The sequence below is a fragment of the Thalassophryne amazonica genome, chromosome 7, assembly GCF_902500255.1.
Source record: "Thalassophryne amazonica chromosome 7, fThaAma1.1, whole genome shotgun sequence".
NCBI lineage: Eukaryota > Metazoa > Chordata > Actinopteri > Batrachoidiformes > Batrachoididae > Thalassophryne > Thalassophryne amazonica.
In genome coordinates this window covers 88,068,166-88,093,652 of record NC_047109.1, presented here as the reverse complement: position 1 = coordinate 88,093,652, position 25,487 = coordinate 88,068,166, and the positions used below count along the sequence as shown (strand labels likewise).

At 40.5% G+C, this 25,487-nt stretch overlaps 1 protein-coding gene across 2 annotated transcripts in view; it reads right to left on the bottom strand.

Moving 5' to 3' along the window:
• Window positions 1-23,482, bottom strand: part of nkd2b (NKD inhibitor of WNT signaling pathway 2b) — a 128,244-nt gene extending 104,762 nt beyond the window's left edge. For both annotated transcript variants that reach the window (XM_034174964.1, XM_034174965.1), the window contains exons 1-3: window positions 23,158-23,482; window positions 23,023-23,049; window positions 22,843-22,934 (exon numbers count right to left, since the gene is read on the bottom strand). In XM_034174964.1, coding sequence (XP_034030855.1) covers window positions 22,843-22,934; window positions 23,023-23,049; window positions 23,158-23,182 — 144 coding nt within the window. In that variant the 5' untranslated portion in view covers window positions 23,183-23,482. The remainder of the gene's footprint in view (window positions 1-22,842; window positions 22,935-23,022; window positions 23,050-23,157) is intronic.
• Window positions 23,483-25,487: the final 2,005 nt, after the last annotated feature.

Sequence of the window (25,487 nt, the reverse complement as noted above, 5' to 3'; positions counted from 1 at the left end):
TTAAGCAAAAAATTGGTCATTCTAGGGGTACCCAAAGGGGAAAAGCCAGGTACGACAGTCCAAGTCCCTTCATCATGTCCAAAAGGCTGGGGAAGTTTGTTGACTGGGCACTCTCATTCTGGGTTAGGCAGTACATGGCCCTCAGTGAGGCAGTCGGAGTCTGTGGACATTTTAAGTCAAGACTTAAAACCTATATTTATTCTCCTTCTTATGAGTAGTTTTTATTTTGTTATGTTTTATTCTTTTACTTCTATTTTTTGAATTTTTTTATTTTTATTTATTTATTTTAATTTTTTTTATGTTGAACTGTTCTGTGTGAGGCACCTTGACACGGCTTTTGTTGTAATTTGGCGCTTTATAAGCTGATTAATTGAAAATGAACAACATTTTTATTGAGTCTAAAAGTAAATAAATATGAAATTGCTTACTGGATCCTTAAACTCTGGACATAATAAACTCTACATGGTGGATCCTTGATCCACCATGATCCTTGGATATAAACAGAAATAAAATCTGTTAGTTTTTGTCAAAAGCATTTCCTTTCAGACATTATTATTGGCATGAATGTCTTTCCATAACAATGAGCTGAGCTCTTGCAGCTGCACGTCAGGTTCATAAAGAATGCAGGACGTCTCATTTTGGGAGGAAAAAACGTTTCAGTCGATTGTAATTTATTGTCTGTATTGCATCATTTGTAAAGAGGTGTCGTTTTATTTAAAGCGGCAATTCGTTTTGAAGTTATTAATTCCGAGCGGACTCTGTCTCAGCAGAGAGCCGCGCAGCTTTTGGAGCTGTGCCAACGGAACGGAGGACGATTCTCGTTTGTTGACTGCAACAAGACAAGAGTCCCAGTTAGTGACCTTAATACACACAAAAGTGACTTGTGTGTGTATTTTATTGGCTTTGAGGGGGGTTAAGAAGCGGACTTACCGCTTCTGAAGAGCAGCGAATCAAAGAGCCACAAGCCATTGAATCGAAGCATTGCTTCATTGATTCATGCTTCAAACTGGAGTCACACTGCAGAAATGGTTGATTACAGAGCCGTTACGCTGTATTGAAAATTGAAAATGATAGCGTAACGGGCCGTAACGCAAGTTTGCGCTAGCTAGAACACGGCAATCAGTTAGCTGCTCCATGAGGTGTCATAAGATTCGATCGGTCAGCTGCTCCGTGAGACGTCATAACAAGCTGTTGTTTCTAATGATGTCAAACACGCGACTGAGAGGCTCACTAACCAGAAGTCTCGGTTTCAAGATGGCAGCGCAACTTGAAAATTGTCCATTGCTCACAATTCATTAATTTTCTATACCTGCTTAAACCAATCTAGGGTCACAGGGGGTTGGAGCTTATCCCACCAGTCACAACGTGAGAGGCAGGGTACAACCTGGACAGGACACCAGTCTACCACAAGATCCACATATACAACCCCTGGCAAAAATTATGGAATCACCAGCCTCAGAGGATGTTCATTCAGTTGTTTAATTTTGTAGAAAAAAAGCAGGTCACAGACATGACACAAAACTAAAGTCATTTCAAATGGCAACTTTCTGGCTTTAAGAAACACTATAAGAAATCAAGAAAAAAGATTGTGGCAGTCAGTAACGGTTACTTTTTTAGACCAAGCAGAGGAAAAAATATGGAATCACTCAATTCTGAGGAAAAAATTATGGAATCACCCTGTAAATTTTCATCCCCCAAATTAACACCTGCATCAAATCAGATCTGCTCATTGACATTGACCCTATGCCATGACATTGACCCTATGTGTCTTTTTGCAAGGAATGTTTTCGCAGTTTTTGCTCTATGGCAAGATGCATTATCATCTTGAAAAATGATTTCATCATCCCCAAACATCCTTTCAATTGTCCAAAATATCAACATAAACTTGTGCATTTATTGATGATGTAATGACAGCCATCTCCCCAGTGCCTTTACCTGACATGCAGCCCCATATCATCAATGACTGTGGAAATTTACATGTTCTCTTCAGGCAGTCATCTTATAAATCTCATTGGAAAGGCACCAAACAAAGGTTCCAGCATCATCACCTTGCCCAATGCAGATTCGAGATTCATCACTGAATATGACTTTCATCCAGTCATCCACAATCCACAATTGCTTTTCCTTAGCCCATTGTAACCTTGTTTTTTTCTGTTTAAGTGTTAATGATGCCTTTCGTTTAGCTTTTCTGTATGTAAATCCCATTTCCTTTAGGCGGTTTCTTACAGTTCGGTCACAGACGTTGACTCCAGTTTCCTCCCATTCGTTCCTCATTTGTTTTGTTGTACATTTTTCGATTTTTGAGACATATTGCTTTAGGTTTTCTGTCTTGACGCTTTGATGTCTTCCTTGGTCTACCAGTATGTTTGCCTTTAACAACCTTCCCATGTTGTTTGTATTTGGTCCAGAGTTTAGACACAGCTGACTGTGAACAACCAACATCTTTTGCAACATTGCGTGATGATTTACTCTCTTTTAAGAGTTTGATAATCCTCTCCTTTGTTTCAATTGACATCTCTCATGTTGGAGCCATGATTCATGTCAGTCCACTTGGTGCAACAGCTCTCCAAGGTGTGTTCACTCCTTTTTAGATGCAGACTAACGAGCAGATCTGATATGATGCAGGTGTTAGTTTTGGGGATGAAAATTTACAGGGTGATTCCATAATTTGTTCCTCAGAATTGAGTGATTCCATATTTTTTTCCTCTGCTTGGTCTAAAAAAGTAACCGTTACTGACGTTACTTTTTTTCTTGATTTCTTATAGTGTTTCTTAAAGCCAGAAAGTTGCCATTTGAAATGACTTTAGTTTTGTGTCAGTCTGTGATCTGCCTTTTTTCTACAAAATTAAACAACTGAATGAACATCCTCCGAGGCCGGTGATTCCATAATTTTTGCCAGGGGTTGTAGACAGACAGTCCAGTTGAAGTTTCCATTTACCCTTACAAATCTAGTTGGCCTGAACCATCAAGTAACAGTAATGCAAAATTTATCATGTTGACCCAAGAAATTTACATTTAGCTCACTCAGCAAATTTTTTCTGGCCAAGTTAATGCATTTGCCTTGGTGGAAACACTTTCCATAATTTTATTATGTTCACGGAGCAAGTTAAATTTTAAGTTGTTGCATGTTATGTTAAAACTACATGATTTGAAAGTGTTCACCCATAAAACTTAGACTTATGTTCATGTAACAAAAAACCAACAACACCCATGGTGGTTTTTGGAGTGCACACAGGAAGAAACAAGCGGGACGTGATCCCATGACCTTATTGCTGTGAGACAGCAGTGCTAACATGCTGCCATTGTTGACAATTAATAATTACTAACTGTGTACTCTACTAATACTTGATTTAAGGAAATACAGAATGTATGAGAAAGCTTTCTAGCTGTAATTTTCCTGTTCTACTGCTACATAATCTGCGTGCACAGTCAGAGATGTGCATGTATATTTACACACATTCCTCAGTCTAAGTACAAGTTGATAAATTCCATACTTTGCATAGAAACAGTTGATAAATGGGGCCCCTGGACTTCTTCTATGCTTTGCTTTTGGCTACTGTATGTGGTGCTGCCCCCCAGTGGTAGCACCAAAGTTATTGCAGCACAGTAGTAAAAATCTGAAGAAGACCCCTGATTTTTTCTGAAACACATATTTGAAGGTAAGCAATGCAACTTTTTGCTTATTCTAATATATCACGGAAAATGAATGTCTACACTAAACAAAGCAGCATTTCATCAGATTTCATTGTTCTGAACCAAATGGAATAGTTCCATAATAAAAAGTATTGTTCCCAAATCATATCATAACCCATGTATCTAGCTACTAGTGTGTGTTGCCTGTGGGGTCCACGGGCTCTAGATTGAGTAATGTTTAAAAAATAGGTAGTTGACATTTTTCAAAGGTCGTAATAAATGATGCAAAATTTCAATGAGTTTAACTGAAACTGCAGGAAATTAAAATAAGAAAGTTCTGCGAATGCTTCTATTTATTATTTGGCACATTTAGTTGATGTCATGTTTTACAACTGGCAATTTTGAGATATTTCCTTTGTTCAGAGCGTGAGTGAGTACCAGGGATTGATTAATGGTGATATCAACATCCATTGTTCACTGTTGTTACTGATTTCTCCAAAAATATTAGTCCTATCAACTTTCCATTTTTGCGGCGTTCATCCTTGACCCAAAATACATAAGCAGAAGACACTTAATTTCTTTTCCTGATCAGGAGAGAACAAACGAGCGAGTCCCTTCGTCAAGAACCGTCATCTGCTCTGAAGGCCCCGCCCATTTGCTTCTCCTTTTTATTGAATATAGTTACATACAAGCATATACACTCAACAAAAATATAAACGCAACACTTTTGCTTTTGCTCCCATTTTGTATGAGATGAACTCAAAGATCTAAAACTTTTTCCACATACACAATATCACCATTTCCCTCAAATATTGTTCATAAACCAGTCTAACTCTGTGATAGTGAGCACTTCTCCTTTGCTGAGATAATCCATCCCACCTCCCAGGTGTGCCATATCAAGATGCTGATTAGACACCATGATTAGTGCACAGGTGTGCCTTAGACTGCCCACAATAAAAGGCCACTCTGAAAGGTGCAGTTTTGTTTCATGGGGGGGGGGGGGGGGGTACCAGTCAGTATCTGGTGTGACCACAATTTGCCTCATGCAGTGCAACACATCTCCTTTGCATCATCCGTGAAGAGAACACCTCCCCAACGTGCCAAACACCAGCGAATGTGAGCATTTGCCCGGTTACGACGACGAACTGGAGTCAGGTGGAGACCCCGATGAGGACGACGAGCATGCAGATGAGCTTCCCTGAGACGGTTTCTGACAGTTTGTGTAGAAATTCTTTGGTTATGCAAACCAATTGTTTCAGCAGCTGTCCGAGTGGCTGGTCTCAGACGATCTTGGAGGTGAACATGCTGGATGTGGAGGTCCTGGTCTGGTGTGGTTACACGTGGTCTGCGGTTGTGAGGCTGGTTGTATGTACTGCCAAATTCTCTGAAACACCTTTGGAGACGGCTTATGGTAGAGAAATGAACATTCAATACACGAGCAACAGCTCTGGTTGACATTCCTGCTGTCAGCATGCCAATTGCATGCTCCCTCAAATCTTGCGACATCTGTGGCATTGTGCTGTGTGATAAAACTGCACCTTTCACAGTGGCCTTTTATTGTGGGCAGTCTAAGGCACACCTGTGCACTAATCATGGTGTCTAATCAGCATCTTGGTATGGCACACCTGTGAGGTGAGATGGATTATCTCAGCAAAGGAGAAGTGCTCACTATCACAGATTTAGACTGGTTTGTGAAAAATATTTGAGGGAAATGGTGATATTGTGTATGTGGAAAACGTTTTAGATCTTTGAGTTCATCTCATACAAAATGGGAGCAAAACCAAAAGTGTTGCGTTTATATTTTTGTTGAGTATAGGAGTGACAATATCACAAAACAATGCAAAGACACAAAGTCTGGGCTCATGTTGATATGAAAACTGTTATGGCTTTGAGCCCTCAGTCTCCTAGGCTTCCCATAATAATGTCCAGCCCTGAACCAGTGTGCCGGTCACACCGCTCTTCCCTCAACGCTGAACCGTTAATTAAAGATGCACATCTGCGCTTAGCAAAAACATAACTCTAGCAAAACATTCTGTGCATTCTAGCAAAACAGTCTGCACATCCACTAAGCCGAAGATCATCTGCTCACTTTCTCGTGTGACAGTTTTAATGATTACTTGAACAGTTCAGTGTATATGATTGCTTTGACAATGAGTAATTATTTAAAAGAATAATGGTACATGAACTCTCACACATGCATATATGTATATATGAAAAATAGAGAACAGAATCAAAGACAAGATCACAGAGAGTACATCAAAGACATTAATATTTGATAATCATATTGCTAATATATAGAAAACCCTGTCATTATTCCCCCCTGTTTATCGAATTTTAACGTCTACATTCACAACATCATCATCATAGAAACATCAAAAAGCTTACAGACAGTGTACTTAACCATCAGTTTTCCCCGTCTGGATGGGGTGACATAATCAATGTGCAGACTGTTTTGCTAGAATGTGCAGACTCTTTTGCTAGAGTTATGTTTTTGCTAAGCACAGATGTGCATCTTTAATTAACGGTTCAGCCTTGAGGCACACTGGTTCAGGGCTGGACATTATTATGGGAAGCCTAGGAGACTGAGGGCTCAAAGCCATAACAGTTTTCATATCAACGTGAGACCAGACTTTGTGTCTTTACATTGTTTTGTGATATTGTCACTCCTATATGCTTGTATGTAACTATATTCAATAAAAAGGAGAAGAAAATGGGCTGGGCCTTCAGAGCAGACGACGGTTCTTGACGAAGGGACTCGCTCGTTTGTTCTCTCCTGATCAGGAAAAGAAATTCAGTGTCTTCTGCGTGATTATTTTCTGTCTGTTAACTGAGTTGTTCTTTTCAGGTCCAACTCTGAACAACTCTGACATCTCGGTCCTTTGAAAGCTGGGTGCCAATAGACCGGAAACTCGTCGGCCCGTGACAGAGGACACTCGCGCAAGAACGCGGCCACGGCCCAGGAACCAGTTCACACAGACCCTTTTCCGGGGGACGGGTCTCCTCCCTGACGGATCGACGCTTACCGGTGTGAAGGCATTCAAATTCAGCGGCAAAGTTTGAACACGGGTGAGAACTGAATTTCTTTACGTACACGTGTGTGCGTGTGGCCGGGACCACCGCGAGGAAAAAACCCAGTAATGTCTTTCTTGGTTCGTCTCTTTGCTTAAACACTGTAAGGTGTGAGGCAAAAGTCTGGCTGTAAAGCAAGATGCACATCTGCGCTTAGCAAAAGCATAACTCTAGCAAAACAGTCTGCACATTCTAGCAAAACAGTCTTCACATTGACTAAGCCAAAGATCATCTGCTCACTTTCTCGTGTGACAGTTTTAATGATTACTTGAACAGTTCAGTGTATATGATTGCTCTGACAATGAGTAATTATTTAAAAGAATAATGGTACATGAACTCTCATACATGCATATATGTATATATGAAAAAGAGAGAACAGAATCAAAGACAAGATCACAGAGAGTACATCAAAGTGAAGACATTAACAATCAAAGTAAATACATTAATATTTGATAATCATATTGCTAATATATAGAAAACCCTGTCACATACCAAAGAGCAAATGTCAGCTCTCCCCAGTTTCTCCGTGATTGAAGATTAGATTATATTAGATGGAACTTTATTAATCTAATGGGTAAACTCCCTCAGGGAAATTGAGGTTCCAGAGCACTGTATAGAAGCACACAGAGCATCAAAAGTGAAAGAAAAAAGGTAGACACACGCAGGTACACAGGGGCCAATTGGCTTTTAATACATAGATGCATTTTTTTTTTATGACAGATGGACGGCCCTAGTTACCTGCACTGATAGGAGCTATAAGTTCACACAGGCTGCAGCCTCTGCAAACAATGCAACAGATGAGACCCCCCTTCCCACACCCCATCACCACCTTTAACCCCCCCCCCCCCCAAAAAAAATCACTCAACCCCAATCCTACTCCTCCTCCTCCTTGTCCTCTTTTCCTCTTACCCGCCTCCTGCCTCCATCCCGTCCCACTGCCACAGCCCCTCTCCCTGCTCCAGGATTTTGCTGTACAAACCAGGAACAGATGTCTGCCGGGGCCGTGCTGAAAGACCCCGCTGTTCTGGATGCCAGCCACATGCTTTTCATTCAGAGATGAAGGCTCACAGCTCGCCTTCTTGTGAAGCCAATTTTAAAAAAAAAAGGAATGGAAAAAAAACAAACTCTACAAATGCCTTCAAGTCTCTTCAAATGCATGAGCACCACCTTTCTGTCTCATCTCCTTCACACACTTCTCAGTGATACCACTGCAACAAGGGCGTGCTTTTTGTTGTTGTTTGTGACTATAGGAAGCAGGATTTAAAAGACAAGATATGTTGCTGTAAAAAACATATTTTATACATAAATAAAGCACTAAAACAAGATCAGGAAGAGGATGTGAGGCGCTGCACGGCTGCAGTAAGCGTGCAGAAATGACTGGTCTCCTGAAAAGTAAAAAAAAAAAAAAATATATATATATATATATATATATATATATATATATATATATATATATATTTATTTTATTTTTTTATTTTTTTTTGGGGGGGGGGGGGCGCAGCCCTTAAGATCACACAGATACACCCGTCACAGATCCAAATCAAACACCACTAACTCAAAATTAGCACAGTCCCTAGAAGATATATCCAAACGCCCAAATGCAAAATGATCCAAACAAAACACGATTGCAAAATGAGGACTTTTTGTTGAAAAAAAAGAGAGAGGGAGAGAGAGAGACTTCTTATTCATGGATTTCACCAGTGAGCTGTTTCCAAACGCTACTTTAACAACTAATTTATTAGCGATGGGTGAGTGCGACATAATTGCCAGTCAAAATATATTTGCTTCTCAACATTTTTTGGCACATCTAGCTGAATCCGTGGCTGAGTCTTTTGTTACGTGTGTGATGCTATTAAGCTTTCAAAGTGAATAATAAAGATCTTTGTTGTACGGCTTGAAAATGCTGACACACTCCCCCTTCGTGGGCCAATTCAAACGTCGGCGCTGAAAGGTTGAATTAACTTGTCATTATTTGGGCATTGGAGCGTGTCTGTCTGAAACTCCAACAGGAAGCGCGTTGCGGTTCGTCTGTCTGAGGTTGTGGCCTGAAATACATGACATCACAGAGCTCCTCTAACGGTAATTCTTAATTAATAATGACAGATAAGGTTTGCTTTTGGAGTGGGGGCAGAGTCAGACCAAATCCACTGCCCGTTTTTGGCTTGAGCTTATATTGGTATTCCTACAAACAAAAAACAAATGGCTTGTAATTGTAGGCGAACCACTTTAGGTGTTATATAGCACCATCTTTGGCGTCATATAGCACCTAAAAGTCCATTATAGCACCGAAGTGTATCCCTTGTGATCACTAGGTGGTTCCCCTATGATTACGAGACAAGGAACCACTTTTAGTGCTCTTTTCCACCATTTGGTTTGCGTGTGTGTGTGTGTGTGTCTAAGTGTACTTTGACAGGTATGATTAAGTCATAGGATTTGTCACAATGATTATTATTTGCAGGTTGAACAAAATCATCTTGTTTGCTGATGATGTCATATTATCTCTGGGCAACTGTGTAATTCAAGCGTAGCTTCTACATATCCTAGACAAGCCCTCTGTGATGTCACACAAAGGTTTTCTGAAGAGAGGATTTGAAGCCATTGGGAGGTGGTGGTGGTAGTGGTGGCGTAATGGTTTGCACATCAGACTGGGATGCCAGCGATCCGGGTTTGCTTCCCAATTGCACCCAAGCTCCCATCTGGCACTTTGAACAAGTGTGCTGGGGAGGAGTGAGACACACATCCCGTGGGCCCTTCTGGGAATAAGCTGCTAAGTGCTTTTGTTGGCTACCCACGTTAAATAAGAACCTCTTCTTCTGGGTAACTTAATGGGTAAAGGGTTGGAATTTGAGCAAGACCTGCATGATTTGGGCCGGACAAATGAAATCCAATCACGGCCCCCATGTTGTAGTTACCAAGCAAGCTAGCTAGCTGGCAGGCTAACTTTGGTTTGAATGACTGATTATCGCATATTTTTACAGACTGGGCAGTGGTTTTCATCATGGGTGGCGTGGGTTTGGGTCTTGTAAATTCTGATTGACATATTGTCTTTGTGACCCCAGTACTGTCTGCTACATAGTGGTAATGGTTGCTAATATACAAATTAAATACTTCACTCAACTGAAATACTGGCACATAAACATGGTCAAATCCACAGCAACTAGTGGCCTCTGTTAGAGGTTGAAGCTGGCACACTAACTTTCATTCAAAGTGACCACACCCCTTATTTATTCATAACTTTATGGCAAAAAAATTGCTTAAACAAATATTATATAGAAATTCACTCCATACAGTTGTCATGAGCAACAAACTATCTACAGAGGCCAAAATGTTTTGAACCAGGCTTTAGACATGTTTATTTTTGTTGTAAAGTTGGACATTTTAACATGGGGGGCTAAGGTGTGTGATTTGCTTATGTAGCCAGTCTCAAGTAATTCACGGAGGAGTAATTCACTTTGAGTTCAAAGTGTTTGCATTTCTGCATCTGCTTTCATATTTCAGCGCAGGAAGTTGCCACTTGGATTCAACAAAGTGACAGAGTCATAAATCTTACTCTGATCATGGACCAGACTTTTTCTTTTGAGGCACATCAAAGAGGTGACCAGAGTTACTCTTTTCCAAAACACTGAAAGGCTCAGACAAATTCTGTCTATGACAGATGCTAATGGTTTGTTCCAGGCTTACGTCTCATCCAGAATTCATTCCTGCAGTGTTTGTTTTTTTTTTGCGCTTGCCAGTTAGAAGCACCAAAAGTGTTCAGATGATTCAGAATGCAGCTGCTTGGGTGTTGACTGGGACAAGAAAATTTGATCACATCCACAAAAGACTCCGTCATGCACAATCACTCAGTTTTTGAGAAGTGACTATTCCAGAGAGATTTACCATAAAATACCATAGTGCGTGTACAACCCCTGGCAAAAATTATGGAATCACCAGCCTCTGAGGATGTTCATTCAGTTGTTTAATTTTGTAGAAAAAAAGCAGATCACAGACATGACACAAAACTAAAGTCATTTCAAATGGCAACTTTCTGGCTTTAAGAAACACTATATGAAATCAAGAAAAAAAGATTGTGGCAGTCAGTAACGGTTACTTTTTTAGACCAAGCAGAGGAAAAAAATATGGAATCACTCAATTCTGAGGAAAAAATTATGGAATCACCCTGTAAATTTTCATCCCCAAAACTAACACCTGCATCATATCAGATCTGCTCGTTAGTCTGCATCTAAAAAGGAGTGAACACACCTTGGAGAGCTGTTGCACCAAGTGGACTGACATGAATCATGGCTCCAACACGAGAGATGTCAATTGAAACAAAGGAGAGGATTATCAAACTCTTAAAAGAGAGTAAATCATCATGCAATGTTGCAAAAGATGTTGGTTATTCACAGTCAGCTGTGTCTAAACTCTGGACCAAATACAAACAACATGGGAAGGTTGTTAAAGGCAAACATACTGGTAGACCAAGGAAGACATCAAAGCGTCAAGACAGAAAACTTAAAACAATATGTCTCAAAAATCGAAAAATGCACAACAAAACAAATGAGGAACGAATGGGAGGAAACTAGAGTCAACGTCTGTGACCGAACTGTAAGAAACCGCCTAAAGGAAATGGGATTTACATACAGAAAAGCTAAACGAAAGCCATCATTAACACCTAAACAGAAAAAAAACAAGGTTACAATGGGCTAAGGAAAAGCATTCGTGGACTGTGGATGACTGGATGAAAGTCATATTCAGTGATGAATCTCGAATCTGCATTGGGCAAGGTGATGATGCTGGAACTTTTGTTTGGTGCCGTTCCAATGAGATTTATAATGATGACTGCCTGAAGAGAACATGTAAATTTCCACAGTCATTGATGATATGGGGCTGTATGTAAGGTAAAGGCACTGGGGAGATGGCTGTCATTATATCATCAATAAATGCACAAGTTTATGTTGATATTTTGGGCAATTGAAAGGATGTTTGGGGATGTTTCAAGATGATAATGCATCTTGCCATAGAGCAAAAACTGCAAAAAACATTCCTTGTAAAAAGACACATAGGGTCAATGTCATGGCATAGGGTCAGTGTCAACGAGTAGATCTGATTTGATGCAGGTGTTAGTTTGGGGGATGAAAATTTACAGGGTGATTCCATAATGTTTTCCTCAGAATTGAGTGATTCCATATTTTTTTCCTCTGCTTGGTCTAAAAAAGTAACCGTTACTGACTGCCACAATCTTTTTTTCTTGATTTCTTATAGTGTTTCTTAAAGCCAGAAAGTTGTCATTTGAAATGACTTTAGTTTTGTGTCATGTCTGTGATCTGCTTTTTTTCTACAAAATTAAACAACTGAATGAACATCCTCCGAGGCCGGTGATTCCATAATTTTTGCCAGGGGTTGTATTTCTTAATGATTGATGTGAATGAAGTCCAAGACATATTCAGTGACTCGGAAATGTTCATGTATCTGTCCCCTCAGTTGTCTCAAAAACGGGCAGTAAAAGTGCTCATAAAAATAATCCTTATATTTACTTTATAAAATGACAAAGTCTATGCTAGAAACACATCCACAGGGTTTCATTGTCAACCCAATTGAATGTCATTTCGTGATAGCGTCACGAAAAGTAAATTAATATATGGCTCTGATACGTCATGAAAAAGCACAAAATGCAGGGTAATGCGGGGGGGGGGGGTCTGTGGGGGTTATAGTCATGGTTAGGGTTAGTGGAAGGGGTAGGGTTAGAAATAGTAAAATAACTAATAATAAAAAAAAGGTATCAAGAAAATTTCAGTCATTTCATGACGGGGACACAAAAAAAAAAGCATGAGGCAAAACTTACTGTCCAAATACTTATGGACCTGGCCGTATGTGTTCTGAGGGTGTGGATTTGTTGGATTAAAACGGCATTAGTGAGAAGATTTACAGGTTTACACTGACCGATTTTTTTTTTTTGGCAAGAGCTTTGTTCCTGCTTGTTTTGTTTTTTTGGGGGGTTTATTCCCTCGTCACGCTCAGCAGCCCATCCCCCAGGACGAGGTTGGGGGATCAAGGGGTGAGGGTTCGGAGGCTCCACTGATATCAGAGACCTTTTATAACTCTCAGCTTTGTGCTTTGAAGTCACAGCCAGACAGCTCAGGAATCCAACTCCCCCAAAGAGGGTGGGGGCGGCGGGGGTCCCAGCTCAACTGTGTGTATGGAAGATCTCCTTCAATATAAAATCATAATTAATGTAAACTGTCACCGCACCTCCTCGGGCGGTGCAACGCAAAAAAAACAACAAAAAACAACCGGAAAAAATGTGGTGAAATCTGCGTTTCAACACAGAATCTGCAAATGTGTCAGAAGATGATCTGAGAAACATTTTCAACTTCTTTTATAAACGTACAAATCCCCAAACCTATAACTCAAATATTACATCAGGGAGGGAAAATGACAAGGTAAACGATTAACAATATGTGGGATCAAACAAGGAAGTGGTATTACTTTTTAACTCCGCAGATAAATTGAATGTGCTGAAAGGACGGCTATAGAAAAGGAAACTCTAAAGCGCAGAAGACGTTCCCTCAGGACATCATCTACTGTATCCCAACGCTAATGTAGCGGCTTGTTTCAAACAGCCTGAATAAAACAGCCGGTGTGTGAAAAATGCATCAACTCTGCAACACAATGAGCTGCTGCGGTGCCTGTTTCATTCATGATAGTGCATGAACACGCTCGCTCTGCTCCCACAGGTGGGAAGACGAGCTTGAGAATATGTATCTGCATGGACGAGACTCAAAACCTACTGGTTTCACCCTCCTCAAAGATTCAGACACCAGTGGAAAAATAAGGCCAAATAATGGACTTCACTTATCCAAAGTGGTGCTTCACATTCACACACCAACGTCAGTGTTCTGCCATGGAATTCAACTCAACAGCACATCAGGAGCATCTTGGGAATTACGTTTTTTTGACAAAGTGACCGTTGTGATTCCCCAGTCACACGGGGAATCAAACTGGAGATCCTCTGGACTGAGCACACCACTTTTACCAGTAGACCATCACCGACCGGTAGACAGGCAGAACATCTCACAGACTCACCGCTTTAACCAGTAGACCATCACCTCCCCATAGACAGGTAAAACATCTCACAGACTCACCTCTTTAACTAACAGACCATCACCTCCCCATAGACAGTTACAACATCTTACAGACTCACTGCTTTAATTCATAGACCATCACCTCCCCATAGACAGGTAAAACATCTCACAGACTCACCACTTTAACCAGTAGACCATCACCTCCCCATAGACAGACAGAACATCTCACAGACTCACCACTTTAACCAGTAGACCATCACTTCCCCATAGACAGGCAGAACATCTCACAGACTCACCGCTTTAACCAGCAGACCATCACCTCTCCATAGACAGGCAGAACGTTTCACAGACTCACCACTTTAACCAGTAGACCATCACCTCCCCATAGACAGGCAGAACATCTCACAGACTCACCACTTTAACCAGTAGACCATCACCTCCCCATAGACAGGCAGAACATCTCACAGACTCACCACTTTAACCAGTAGACCATCACTTCCCCATAGACAGGTAAAACATCTCACAGACTCACCACTTTAACCAGTCGACCATCACCTCCCCATAGACAGGCAGAACATCTCACAGACTCACCACTTTAACCAGTAGACCATCACTTCCCCATAGACAGGCAGAACATCTCACAGACACACCACTTTAACCAGTAGACCATCACCTCCCCATAGACAGGCAGAACATCTCACAGACTCACCACTTTAACCACTAGACCATCAATCAATCAATCAATTTTATTTATATAGCGCCAAATCACAACAAACAGTTGCCCCAAGGCGCTTTATATTGTAAGGCAAGGCCATACAATAATTACGTAAAAACCCCAATGGTCAAAACGACCCCCTGTGAGCAAGCACTTGGCGACAGTGGGAAGGAAAAACTCCCTTTTAACAGGAAGAAACCTCCAGCAGAACCAGGCTCAGGGAGGGGCAGTCTTCTGCTGGGACTGGTTGGGGCTGAGGGAGAGAACCAGGAAAAAGACATGCTGTGGAGGGGAGCAGAGATCAATCACTAATGATTAAATGCAGAGTGGTGCATACAGAACAAAAAGAGAAAGAAACAGTGCATTATGGGAACCCCCCAGCAGTCTAAGTCTATAGCAGCATAACTAAGGGATGGTTCAGGGTCACCTGATCCAGCCCTAACTATAAGCTTTAGCAAAAAGGAAAGTTTTAAGCCTAATCTTAGAAGTAGAGAGAGTGTCTGTCTCCCTGATCCGAATTGGGAGCTGGTTCCACAGGAGAGGAGCCTGAAAGCTGAAGGCTCTGCCTCCCATTCTACTCTTACAAACCCTAGGAACTACAAGTAAGCCTGCAGTCTGAGAGCGAAGCGCTCTATTGGGGTGATATGGTACTATGAGGTCCCTAAGATAAGAAGGGACCTGATTATTCAAAACCTTATAAGTAAGAAGAAGAATTTTAAATTCTATTCTAGAATTAACAGGAAGCCAATGAAGAGAGGCTAATATGGGTGAGATATGCTCTCTCCTTCTAGTCCCCGTCAGTACTCTAGCTGCAGCATTTTGAATTAACTGAAGACTTTTCAGGGAACTTTTAGGACAACCTGATAATAATGAATTACAAAAGTCCAGCCTAGAGGAAATAAATGCATGAATTAGTTTTTCAGCATCACTCTGAGACAAGACCTTTCTAATTTTAGAGATATTGCGTAAATGCAAAAAAGCAGTCCTACATATTTGTTTAATATGCGCTTTGAATGACATATCCTGATCAAAAATGACTCCAAGATTTCTCACAGTATTACTAGAGGTCAGGGTAATGCCATCCAGAGTAAGGATCTGGTTAGACACCATGTTTCTAAGATTTGTGGGGCCAAGTACAATAACTTCAGTTTTATCTGAGTTTAAAAGCAGGAAATTAGAGGTCATCCATGTCCTTATGTCTGTAAGACAATCCTGCAGTTTAGCTAATTGGTGTGTGCCCTCTGGCTTCATGGATAGATAAAGCTGGGTATCATCTGCGTAACAATGAAAATTTAAGCAATGCCGTCTAATAATACTGCCTAAGGGAAGCATGTATAAAGTGAATAAAATTGGTCCTAGCACAGAACCTTGTGGAACTCCATAATTAACCTTAGTCTGTGAAGAAGATTCCCCATTTACATGAACAAATTGTAATCTATTAGATAAATATGATTGAAACCACCGCATGCTGTAATCTCTGTAATAAAATTTTATGGTCAACAGTATCAAAAGCAGCACTGAGGTCTAACAGAACAAGCACAGAGATGAGTCCACTGTCTGAGGCCATAAGAAGATCATTTGTAACCTTCACTAATGCTGTTTCTGTACTGTGATGAATTCTAAAACCTGACTGAAACTCTTCAAATAGACCATTCCTCTGCAGATGATCAGTTAGCTGTTTTACAACTACCCTTTCAAGAATTTTTGAGAGAAAAGGAAGGTTGGAGATTGGCCTATAATTAGCTAAGATAGCTGGGTCAAGTGATGGCTTTTTAAGTAATGGTTTAATTACTGCCACCTTAAAAGCCTGTGGTACATAGCCAACTAATAAAGACAGATTGATCATATTTAAGATCGAAGCATTAAATAATGGTAGGGCTTCCTTGAGCAGCCTGGTAGGAATGGGGTCTAATAGACATGTTGATGGTTTGGATGAAGTAACTAATGAAAATAACTCAGACAGAACAATCTGAGAGAAAGAGTCTAACCAAATACCGGCATCACTGAAAGCAGCCAAAGATAACGATACGTCTTTGGGATGGTTATGAGTAATTTTTTCTCTAATAGTTAAAATTTTATTAGCAAAGAAAGTCATGAAGTCATTACTAGTTAAAGTTAAAGGAATACTCGGCTCAATAGAGCTCTGACTCTTTGTCAGCCTGGCTACAGTGCTGAAAAGAAACCTGGGGTTGTTCTTATTTTCTTCAATTAGTGATGAGTAGTAGTGATCAGCTTGGCTGATGCAAGCGCACATGATTAAAATCCATATAGTTTTTGCAAAAAATAAAAAGGTCGGATAGTTTTCTAACAGACCTTGTATTTAGCGGTATTAATATTCACATTTACATTATGAATATGTACGTATATGTACGTTATGTATTAAAATAGTGGTATTTAATTTGACAACCTTGTTTAACTCGTGAAATTTGCATAATTAAATCCCACGCGAATATTTGCACCTTTACAGTATTTGCAACAGGAAGGAGAAGCTCCCTTTATTTCTCATCTTATACATACAAACATGTTTTTACAAATCAGACAAGTGTAATTGTGTGTCTACATGGGTATTTACAAGCCTACTAATCTGTTTGATATCAGAGGAGGATAGGAAGCAGGGAGCAAAAATTCTCAACCCCCATGGGAGAAGTTTATCTAGCAGTTTCCCCTTTCATCACTTAAGGGATTACTCTGGCAGAGGAAATTGAAACTTGAGGGTGTGTGATAATAGCTGTGTAACAGTTAGTGCTTGTTGCTTATTATCAATGAAAAGAAAATACATAACGTTGATATCCAGATCAGAAAAAAATTAGCAGAATTCTCGGGGGGGGAACCCCCTCTATATACGGGCATGCAACCCCAATTCCATTGAAGTTGGGACATTGGTACTCAACAAAAATATAAACGCAACACTTTTGGTTTTGCTCCCATTTTGTATGAGATGAACTCAAAGATCTAAAACTTTTTCCACATACACAGTATCACCATTTCTCTCAAATATTGTTCACAAACCAGACTAAATCTGTGATAGTGAACACTTCTTCTTTGCTGAGATAATCCATCCCACCTCACAGGTGTGCCATACCAAGATGCTGATTAGACACCATGATTAGTGCACAGGTGTGCCTTAGACTGCCCACAATAAAAGGCCACTCTGAAAGGTGCAGTTTTATCACACAGCACAATGCCACAGATGTCGCAAGATTTGAGGGAGCGTGCAGTTGGCATGCTGACAGCAGGAATGTCAACCAGAGCTGTTGCTCGTGTATTGAATGTTCATGTCTCTACCATAAGCCGTCTCCAAAGTCGTTTCAGAGAATTTGGCAGTACATCCAACCAGCCTCACAACCGCAGACCACGTGTAACCACACCAGCCCACGACCTCCACATCCAGCATGTTCACCTCCAAGATCGTCTGAGACCAGCCACTCGGACAGCTGCTGGAACAATCGGTTTGCATAACCAAAGAATTTTTGCACAAACTGTCAGAAACCGTCTCAGGGAAGCTCATCTGCATGCTCGTCGTCCTCATCGGGGTCTCGACCTGACTCCAGTTCGTCGTCGTAACCGACTTGAGTGGGCACATGCTCACATTCGCTGGCGGTGGCACGTTGGAGAGGTGTTCTCTTCACGGATGATGCGAAGGAGATGTGTTGCACTGCATGAGGCAAATGGTGGTCACACCAGATACTGACTGGTATCCCCCCCCCAATAAAACAAAACTGCACCTTTCAGAGTGGCCTTTTATTGTGGGCAGTCTAAGGCACACCTGTGCACTAATCATGGTGTCTAATCAGCATCCTGATATGGCATACCTGTGAGGTGGGATGGATTATCTCAGCAAAGGAGAAGTGCTCACTATCACAGATTTAGACTGGTTTGTGAACAATATTTGAGGGAAATGGTGACATTGTGTATGTGGAAAAAGTTTTAGATCTTTGAGTTCATCTCATACAAAATGGGAGCAAAACCAAAAGTGTTGCGTTTATATTTTTGTTGAGTATAGGTTGAAGATGATTTGCAAATCATTGTATTCTGTTATTATTTATATTTTACACAATGTCCCAACTTCATTGGAATTGGGGTTGTATTTACAATTATATTATGCACTTACATTAAACTTACTAAATATTTACTAAACATTTACTATAAAGGTGATTTACGACTCCCTGCTATGTAATTAACAACGTTAGCTAATATCCATAGTTTCTCCAAAAATATTAGTCCTGTCAATGTTCCGTGTTGGCGGCATTCATCCATGACCCAAAATACATATGCACACCAAACAGCAAATGTCAGCTCTCCACAGTTTATTAGTGATCAAAGTTATATACACACACGCACAGAGAGCTTTTGGTCTTTTCCATGTTCTGCCTCAAGCAGGTGCTTCTATTTTTAGACATGCACAAACAGAGACAGTGGCAGAAGACATCAAACTCAATACACTTTTCAGTTTACGTATCAGCAACATGACACTTAACTAAACTGACTAAACCAATTGAACTATAAAACACAATATATCAATAACACTAACAACATTGTTAAACTAACATGAACCACAATAACAACATTTAAAAACTCAAAACCCTGAACTCTGTTCATTGTTTACTGGTTGGCTAAAATCGCTAATTTCTCCAAAAATATTCATCCTATCAACGTTCTTTTTTGCAGCGTCCCAAAATACATAAGCATACCAAACAGCAAACAGTCAGCTCTCCCCAGTTTCTCCGTGATTGAAGCTATACACACGCATGCCTGCACACACACAGAGGCCACGTGGCTATTATAATATAGATGAATGTTAAAGGGATTGTCTGGCTTTGAGTAATTTCTCCTTACTGCCACCTGTTGCTTTGGAGAATATTACACTCTAAAATGCAACAATTTAAGAGCATTTTCATGCGACTCCCACATGCAAGCCTGACTGAGGATTTCAGAGCAACTGGTGGAAGTCGATGCAAACTTTTATCATGTTACTTAACTGTGCAACAAAAATGTGTCATTATAGAACGTGATGACAATTTTTTTCACTCAACCTTCCTGCACTCTATCAGGTGTAGACTGTCAAAACAGAATTATCTGATACCTACTACTTATCTAACTCTGGTCAGTAAATGAGACCCTGACAAACTAAATGACATCATAAATCTGGATGATAACTTTGAGAGAAGTGAGGGTGGGACCCGCCTACTAATAAGTTTCGAGCTCCAGCCTTTGGTGGTTTTGCTTCAAGGGAGTGCGATGTGAAACTCCTCTGAAGCCGCGCACAGTTCTCCTTTAATTTGCCACGAGTAGGCGGTTTATAGCCCTGATATAATCCATAACTCTTCCACTATTACAACCACCCACCTGACGGACTGTCTGTCAGTACCTCTGTGTGAACTTGTAGTCTCTGTCTGAGAGCTGAGGAGTCTCGGGCCCCTTCAAAACGACACGCTAATTGAAGTGATGTAATGTTAGGCCACGGGGCCGCCCGCTGGGAGAAGAACGAGAATAGGAGGCATTGAGTAAAAGGACACGGCCCGGAGTCAGGGTGCCAGCAGCCACAAGAGCAAACGTTATATCCTCCAGACTGAAAAACCGCTACCTATCCCGTCTGAGTATGCGCTGCCGTGCCAGGACGCCTCACATGCACGGCTCACAGCTGTCATAAGCCATGCACGTACAGTAGGGGAATACACCACGGCGTGCAGAGATCACAACACGTGGCTCTGCAGAGACATTGAAATGTCCCCACACGCGCGTGTGCTTCACTTTCAGCCAGCATGATCGCCTCCCATCTTTAACAACGGCTTCCAAGTGCACGACGGACACGAGCCAAGCACATTTCTTTCTCCATAATCAGCTCTGCTGAAAACATGAATGATGCACACAGCGAGAAGAAAGGCAGACAGGGTTACACAATCCTCTCAGCAAAGGAGACATTTGCTTTATGATGCTTCCAACACACAGCGTACACTGAACAAAGGATAAGGAAAAACAAAAGTAGCAGTGGAATCAGATAAATGTCACTCAAAGTGTACAGACATCAACATGAGAACTACTGTAGGAATCTTTATCTTTATTGTAATTTTAGGTTACAACCATGATTTGTCTTCTGCAGGACAAACTGAAGACAATTAAGTGACCTCTGTGGTTGACAGTTGCTTTTTGACAAAATTACAATCCAGCCTACACAAAAATATATGGTGGTCTTCCTGCAATGACGGCTAAAGCCAAATAGGGATCAGTTAAAGAATACACAGGGGTTAACATTTTTAAATTCACCAATACTGTTAAATAGTATTCTACTTTATTTGTTTCATCATACAGATTTCAAAAAGGTATAGTTTGTACCAGCTAAGGCTGAAGGTTATGAAGTTATGGGGTAAAAACAGCAAAAATAGTAACAAAGGCCAATATCAGTTTATAGAGGGGTCAAAAATTCAAGTTTGTCCAATTTTGGTAAAAAAAAAAAAAAAAAAAAAAAAAAGTGAAGCATGCTACACAAAGGAATGTCCATGTGATAAAACATAAAAGAAAGACATTCTGCAGTGTTTTAACTCAACAGCAACACAATGCCTTCAACTCTGATGGTTGTTTTTTGATGGGTTAATGGACTTGGCTTATGGTAGAGTTTGTACTTGTTTGTTTCTTTTAAAAACTTTGCATAGTAAAATAGTTTCTGCTCAAATAGATTTACTACATTTGGTCCCAAACCAAGTCAACTCAAATCTGGGAGCATGTGGTGCTTTCTTGCTTCGCCCCATTCACAGCACCATCATATCAACTTGGGACCTGGATGGCACCCGCTCAGGCAAACAACCAGTCCAACCCCCCTTCTCAAAAGAGGACATCTATCTGCTGCAGCCAGGTGAAGAATGCGTGTCCCCTTGGCCTTCTCCAGTTACTGCTGTCCTCAAAACTAAATCACAATGTGCTGGAACATGCACAGAGAAACACATTATGTGACCAAAATCTGATGCTCCCTCACAATGCAAATTACATTCCTAATCTTAGTCTTCCTAAGTAAAGGATCAGTTGATACAAAGTCATTGCAGTGGTACCCAAGAATCGTCCAATGAGACCTGGTCCCAGACATCCACTCATCACTGATTAGTGTCCAAGTCTCACAATCATACAATAACATAGGTAGCACCAGGACCCGAAAAAGATATCAAACACCTCTGTCCAGGATCCTCATGACTCTGATTCCTCAGTCAGCTTCTTTAATGCCACAATCAAAGCATCCACTGATTCCACAAAGATCACAGCAATGTCCACAAAGTCAAGGTCAATAATCTACGCCTCGCCAAAACAAGCACCTAAGTCGCTGGTTTCCAAAACCCTATCCAACACCCAGTCCAAGCAAACATCAAACAGAGTAGGTGCCAGAACACATCCTTGATGCACACCAGTTTTCACTGCAAAAAACTTTGAGTCTCTGCCTCCGCTCAGCACTCACAGTATCTATGCATGGGCGGGCTGTGATGTCCAGCAACTTCTTGGTTCTCAGAATGTCCCAGAAAGCACCTTGAAGAAATTAATTGAACACTTTGCGACAATCAAAATCAAAGAAGACTGCAAAGAAGCACTGCCGATATTCACGACTACAGAGAATGAGGTCAGATAGTTCCACTGATGTGGATTTGGCACAATTTTTACACCAGATGCCTTTTCAGACGCAACTCCAGGTTACATATCTGGTCAGGTTACAAAAGTGGTCTTGAACCAGGAATGTTCTGTTTCGGAAGTAAACACTATAACCACCTCCACCACATGTTACCAACCATAAGATAACTAGTATTAGGCAAGGACTCCCAAGATATTAATCTCTAAACAGGACTTTCATCCCACACAAGGGTTTCTCTTTACCACTGTTACTTATGTGTTTGAATGGGGGGGTTGGTATTATTAGACTTCACTCTTGTGAAGTGCTTTGGGGTGACTTATGTTGTGATTTGGTGCTTGCTTACCTTTTGATTGTTGTTGTGTAATTCACACTCAGGTTGTTGAGTAATTGTTGAAGACTAGTTAAGTGTCATTTTTACTACTATAGAGAAAATCGGACATTATTCTGGGGTCTATTTGGGGAGGGACCAAATGTAGTGTCGAGAAAATCACATATTTTACTCTGCAGTGCAAAATATTGACTGTCAGCTTTGTCGAGGTCATCCCACATCCCCGATGAGGGTCTTGTGCCGGGTATTAATTATATGTGCTTTTTAAAAAACTACTAATGCAATTAAAGTTTTTGCAGATTAATAAACAGAACATGTATGAATCATGTCTTTTGGGCACCCACAGTTGAAATGATGGGACTTGTTCACTCTCTATGAATTCAGTTTGTGTTTTCTTTGTTGTCGTCTGCATATAAAATGATACCTGGACGTGTTTGTTCTTGTGATCCGGTGAGTTGTACCTCTCACATTCCTCCATCCCTCTGCGCAGGAAGGCGTTCACAACAAAACTGTCTCCTGAGACATCGAGAGGAGATTAAATTCACACATCCATCAAACTCAAAGGAACATTATTTGTCCAAGAAGACTCTGATCTCATCCTCACCTTCAGGGTTTTCTCTGCGCTTACACGCTGCACACACACACGGGGATGCAAAACACACCATCATTAGTCTTTATGCCGTCATGGAAACTGCTTTAAAATGTAATTCCTCCCGTTTTCGACTAAAACAGCTCTTACCGTGTTTGGACTGAAGTTTGCCCATTCTTTAATTCCTCTTCACTGCTCCGACATTCAAAAACAGTCACTCGTTCAGCACCGTCACATTGTGTTTGTTCAGCAAAAAGGAAACTTCATTCAAAAGTCGCTTACATCGGCTTTTCATTGAAATACCAGTTCTGTATGTGTTCTTTAAACCGAATCAGCGGAGGAGACAAGACTGCCCGAGTCAGACTCCCTGAGTCTCTGTCTCCACACGGACTGTGGAAGCGCTTTCAAAGAGTCCGCCGTCAAGTTACACAAAACCAGGGCGATACTTCCGGCGGCACTTTCAAAATAAGAGATATTATTATTATTATTATTGTTATTAATAATAATAATAATAATAATAATAAGGGGTAGGTGTATATAAGCTTTAGTTCTACCTACACCCTTTCAGTTGCATGGGTTGACTGGCTGAGAAATCAGTTTTGTTTTATTTTATTGCAAAGTGCAGAATAAACCTGAACTTGAATTATTATTATTATTATTATTATTATTATTATTATTATTATTATTATTATTATTATTATTATTATTATTATTATTATTATTTCTTCTGTGCTTTATTTAAGACCAGAACAAACAGACTCAAAAACAGTTTCTTTCCCAAAGCGGTAACTATCCTGAATTCCCGCATGCACTAACAATAATGTGCAACATTCCATCCCATAATGTGCAATATTTCTAATCTTTAACAATGTATATAATAACATACTTATTCTGCAATGTACATACCATCCAGGACCCCGTGCAATTTACCTTCTAATGTTTACATCGTTTATATATTTTTTGATAATTATTATTTGATATTGCTGCTTTTCTTTCTTATTTGCCTGCACTGAATTTGGAGTTGGCTCTTAATCTCATTGTTCATCGTATAATGACAATAAAAGGCATTCTATTCTAAACTCAGTAACATCACAGACCATGACAAAAAATGACATGACATGACATAACATCATAAAATATTTACAACACATATAAATGTTTGGAATGTAGGATATTACAATATATAGTATCTATATTGCATTATTATTATTATTAATTTAGGAATGATAATATTATTAAGATTTGCTGTTATATTGTAATAAGACAATAGAGATTCATCCATTCATTTTCTATACCCGCTTACTCCAATTAAGGGTCACGTGGGGTGGGGGTGCTGGAGCCTATCCCAGCAGTCATAGATTAGATTAAAGTAAATTAAATTAGACAGGATTTTATTAATCCCTTGGGAAGACTCCCTCAGGGAAATTGAGGTTCCAGCAGCACTGTATAGCAGCACACAGGGTAAGAAGCACACAGAGTATCAGAAGTGAAAGTAAAAAACCATTTGCAAAAATACACAAATATAAATACCAGAAATACTGCTCGCTACTGGTTTACTGGCTACTACTTCAATTTTTTTCAATTTAATTTCATTTATATAGCGCCAAATCACAACAGAGTTGCCTCAAGGTGCTTCACACAAGTAAGGTCTAACCTTACTAATCCCCAGAGCAACAGTGGTAAGGAAAAACTCCCTCTGAGGAAGAAACCTGAAGCAGACCAGACTCAAAGGGGTGACCCTCTGCTTGGGCCATGCAACAGACATAAATTACAGAACAACTCACAAAACAAATATACAGGAAATGCTGTTGGTGCACAGGACAGGAGGGTCTCCAGCACAAATACAACTTCCATCTCTGGATGGAGCCACACCTTAAACAGAGAGAAAAAACAGAATCAGGCATCAAAAAGACAAGAAATACAGTATAATTTGCCAGCATTAAACAACAGAAGAAATACTAAGGTGATCGCCGGCTGCTAGCCCTAAGCTTCACTAAAAGACCCAGAATTTAGGTAAAGTTGAGGCTGCGGCATGCTCCGTTTCCTAATAAAATGAATTAAAAGAGTAAAAAGTGTAAAACAAAACTATACCAATATACTAGCCATACAAAAGGGAAAATAAGTGTGTCTTAAGTCTGGACTTGAAAGTCTCCACAGAATCTGACTGTTTTATTGACGCAGGGAGATCATTCCACAGAACAGGGGCACGATAAGAGAAAGCTCTGTGACCCGCAGACTTCTTAGTCGCCCTAGGGACACAAAGAAGTCCTGCACCCTGAGAACGCAAAGCCCAGGCCGGTACGTAAGGTTTAATTAGGTCAGCTAGGTAGGGAGGTGCCAGTCCGTGGTGAACAATTTTATAGACTAGTAGCAGAACCTTAAAATCTGAATACTACTGTTCCTCTCCTTCCCGTCCCCTGTCTTCCTGTTACTCCTCCTCCCCCTGAGTGAGGAGTTGTACAGTCTGATGGTCTGGGGGA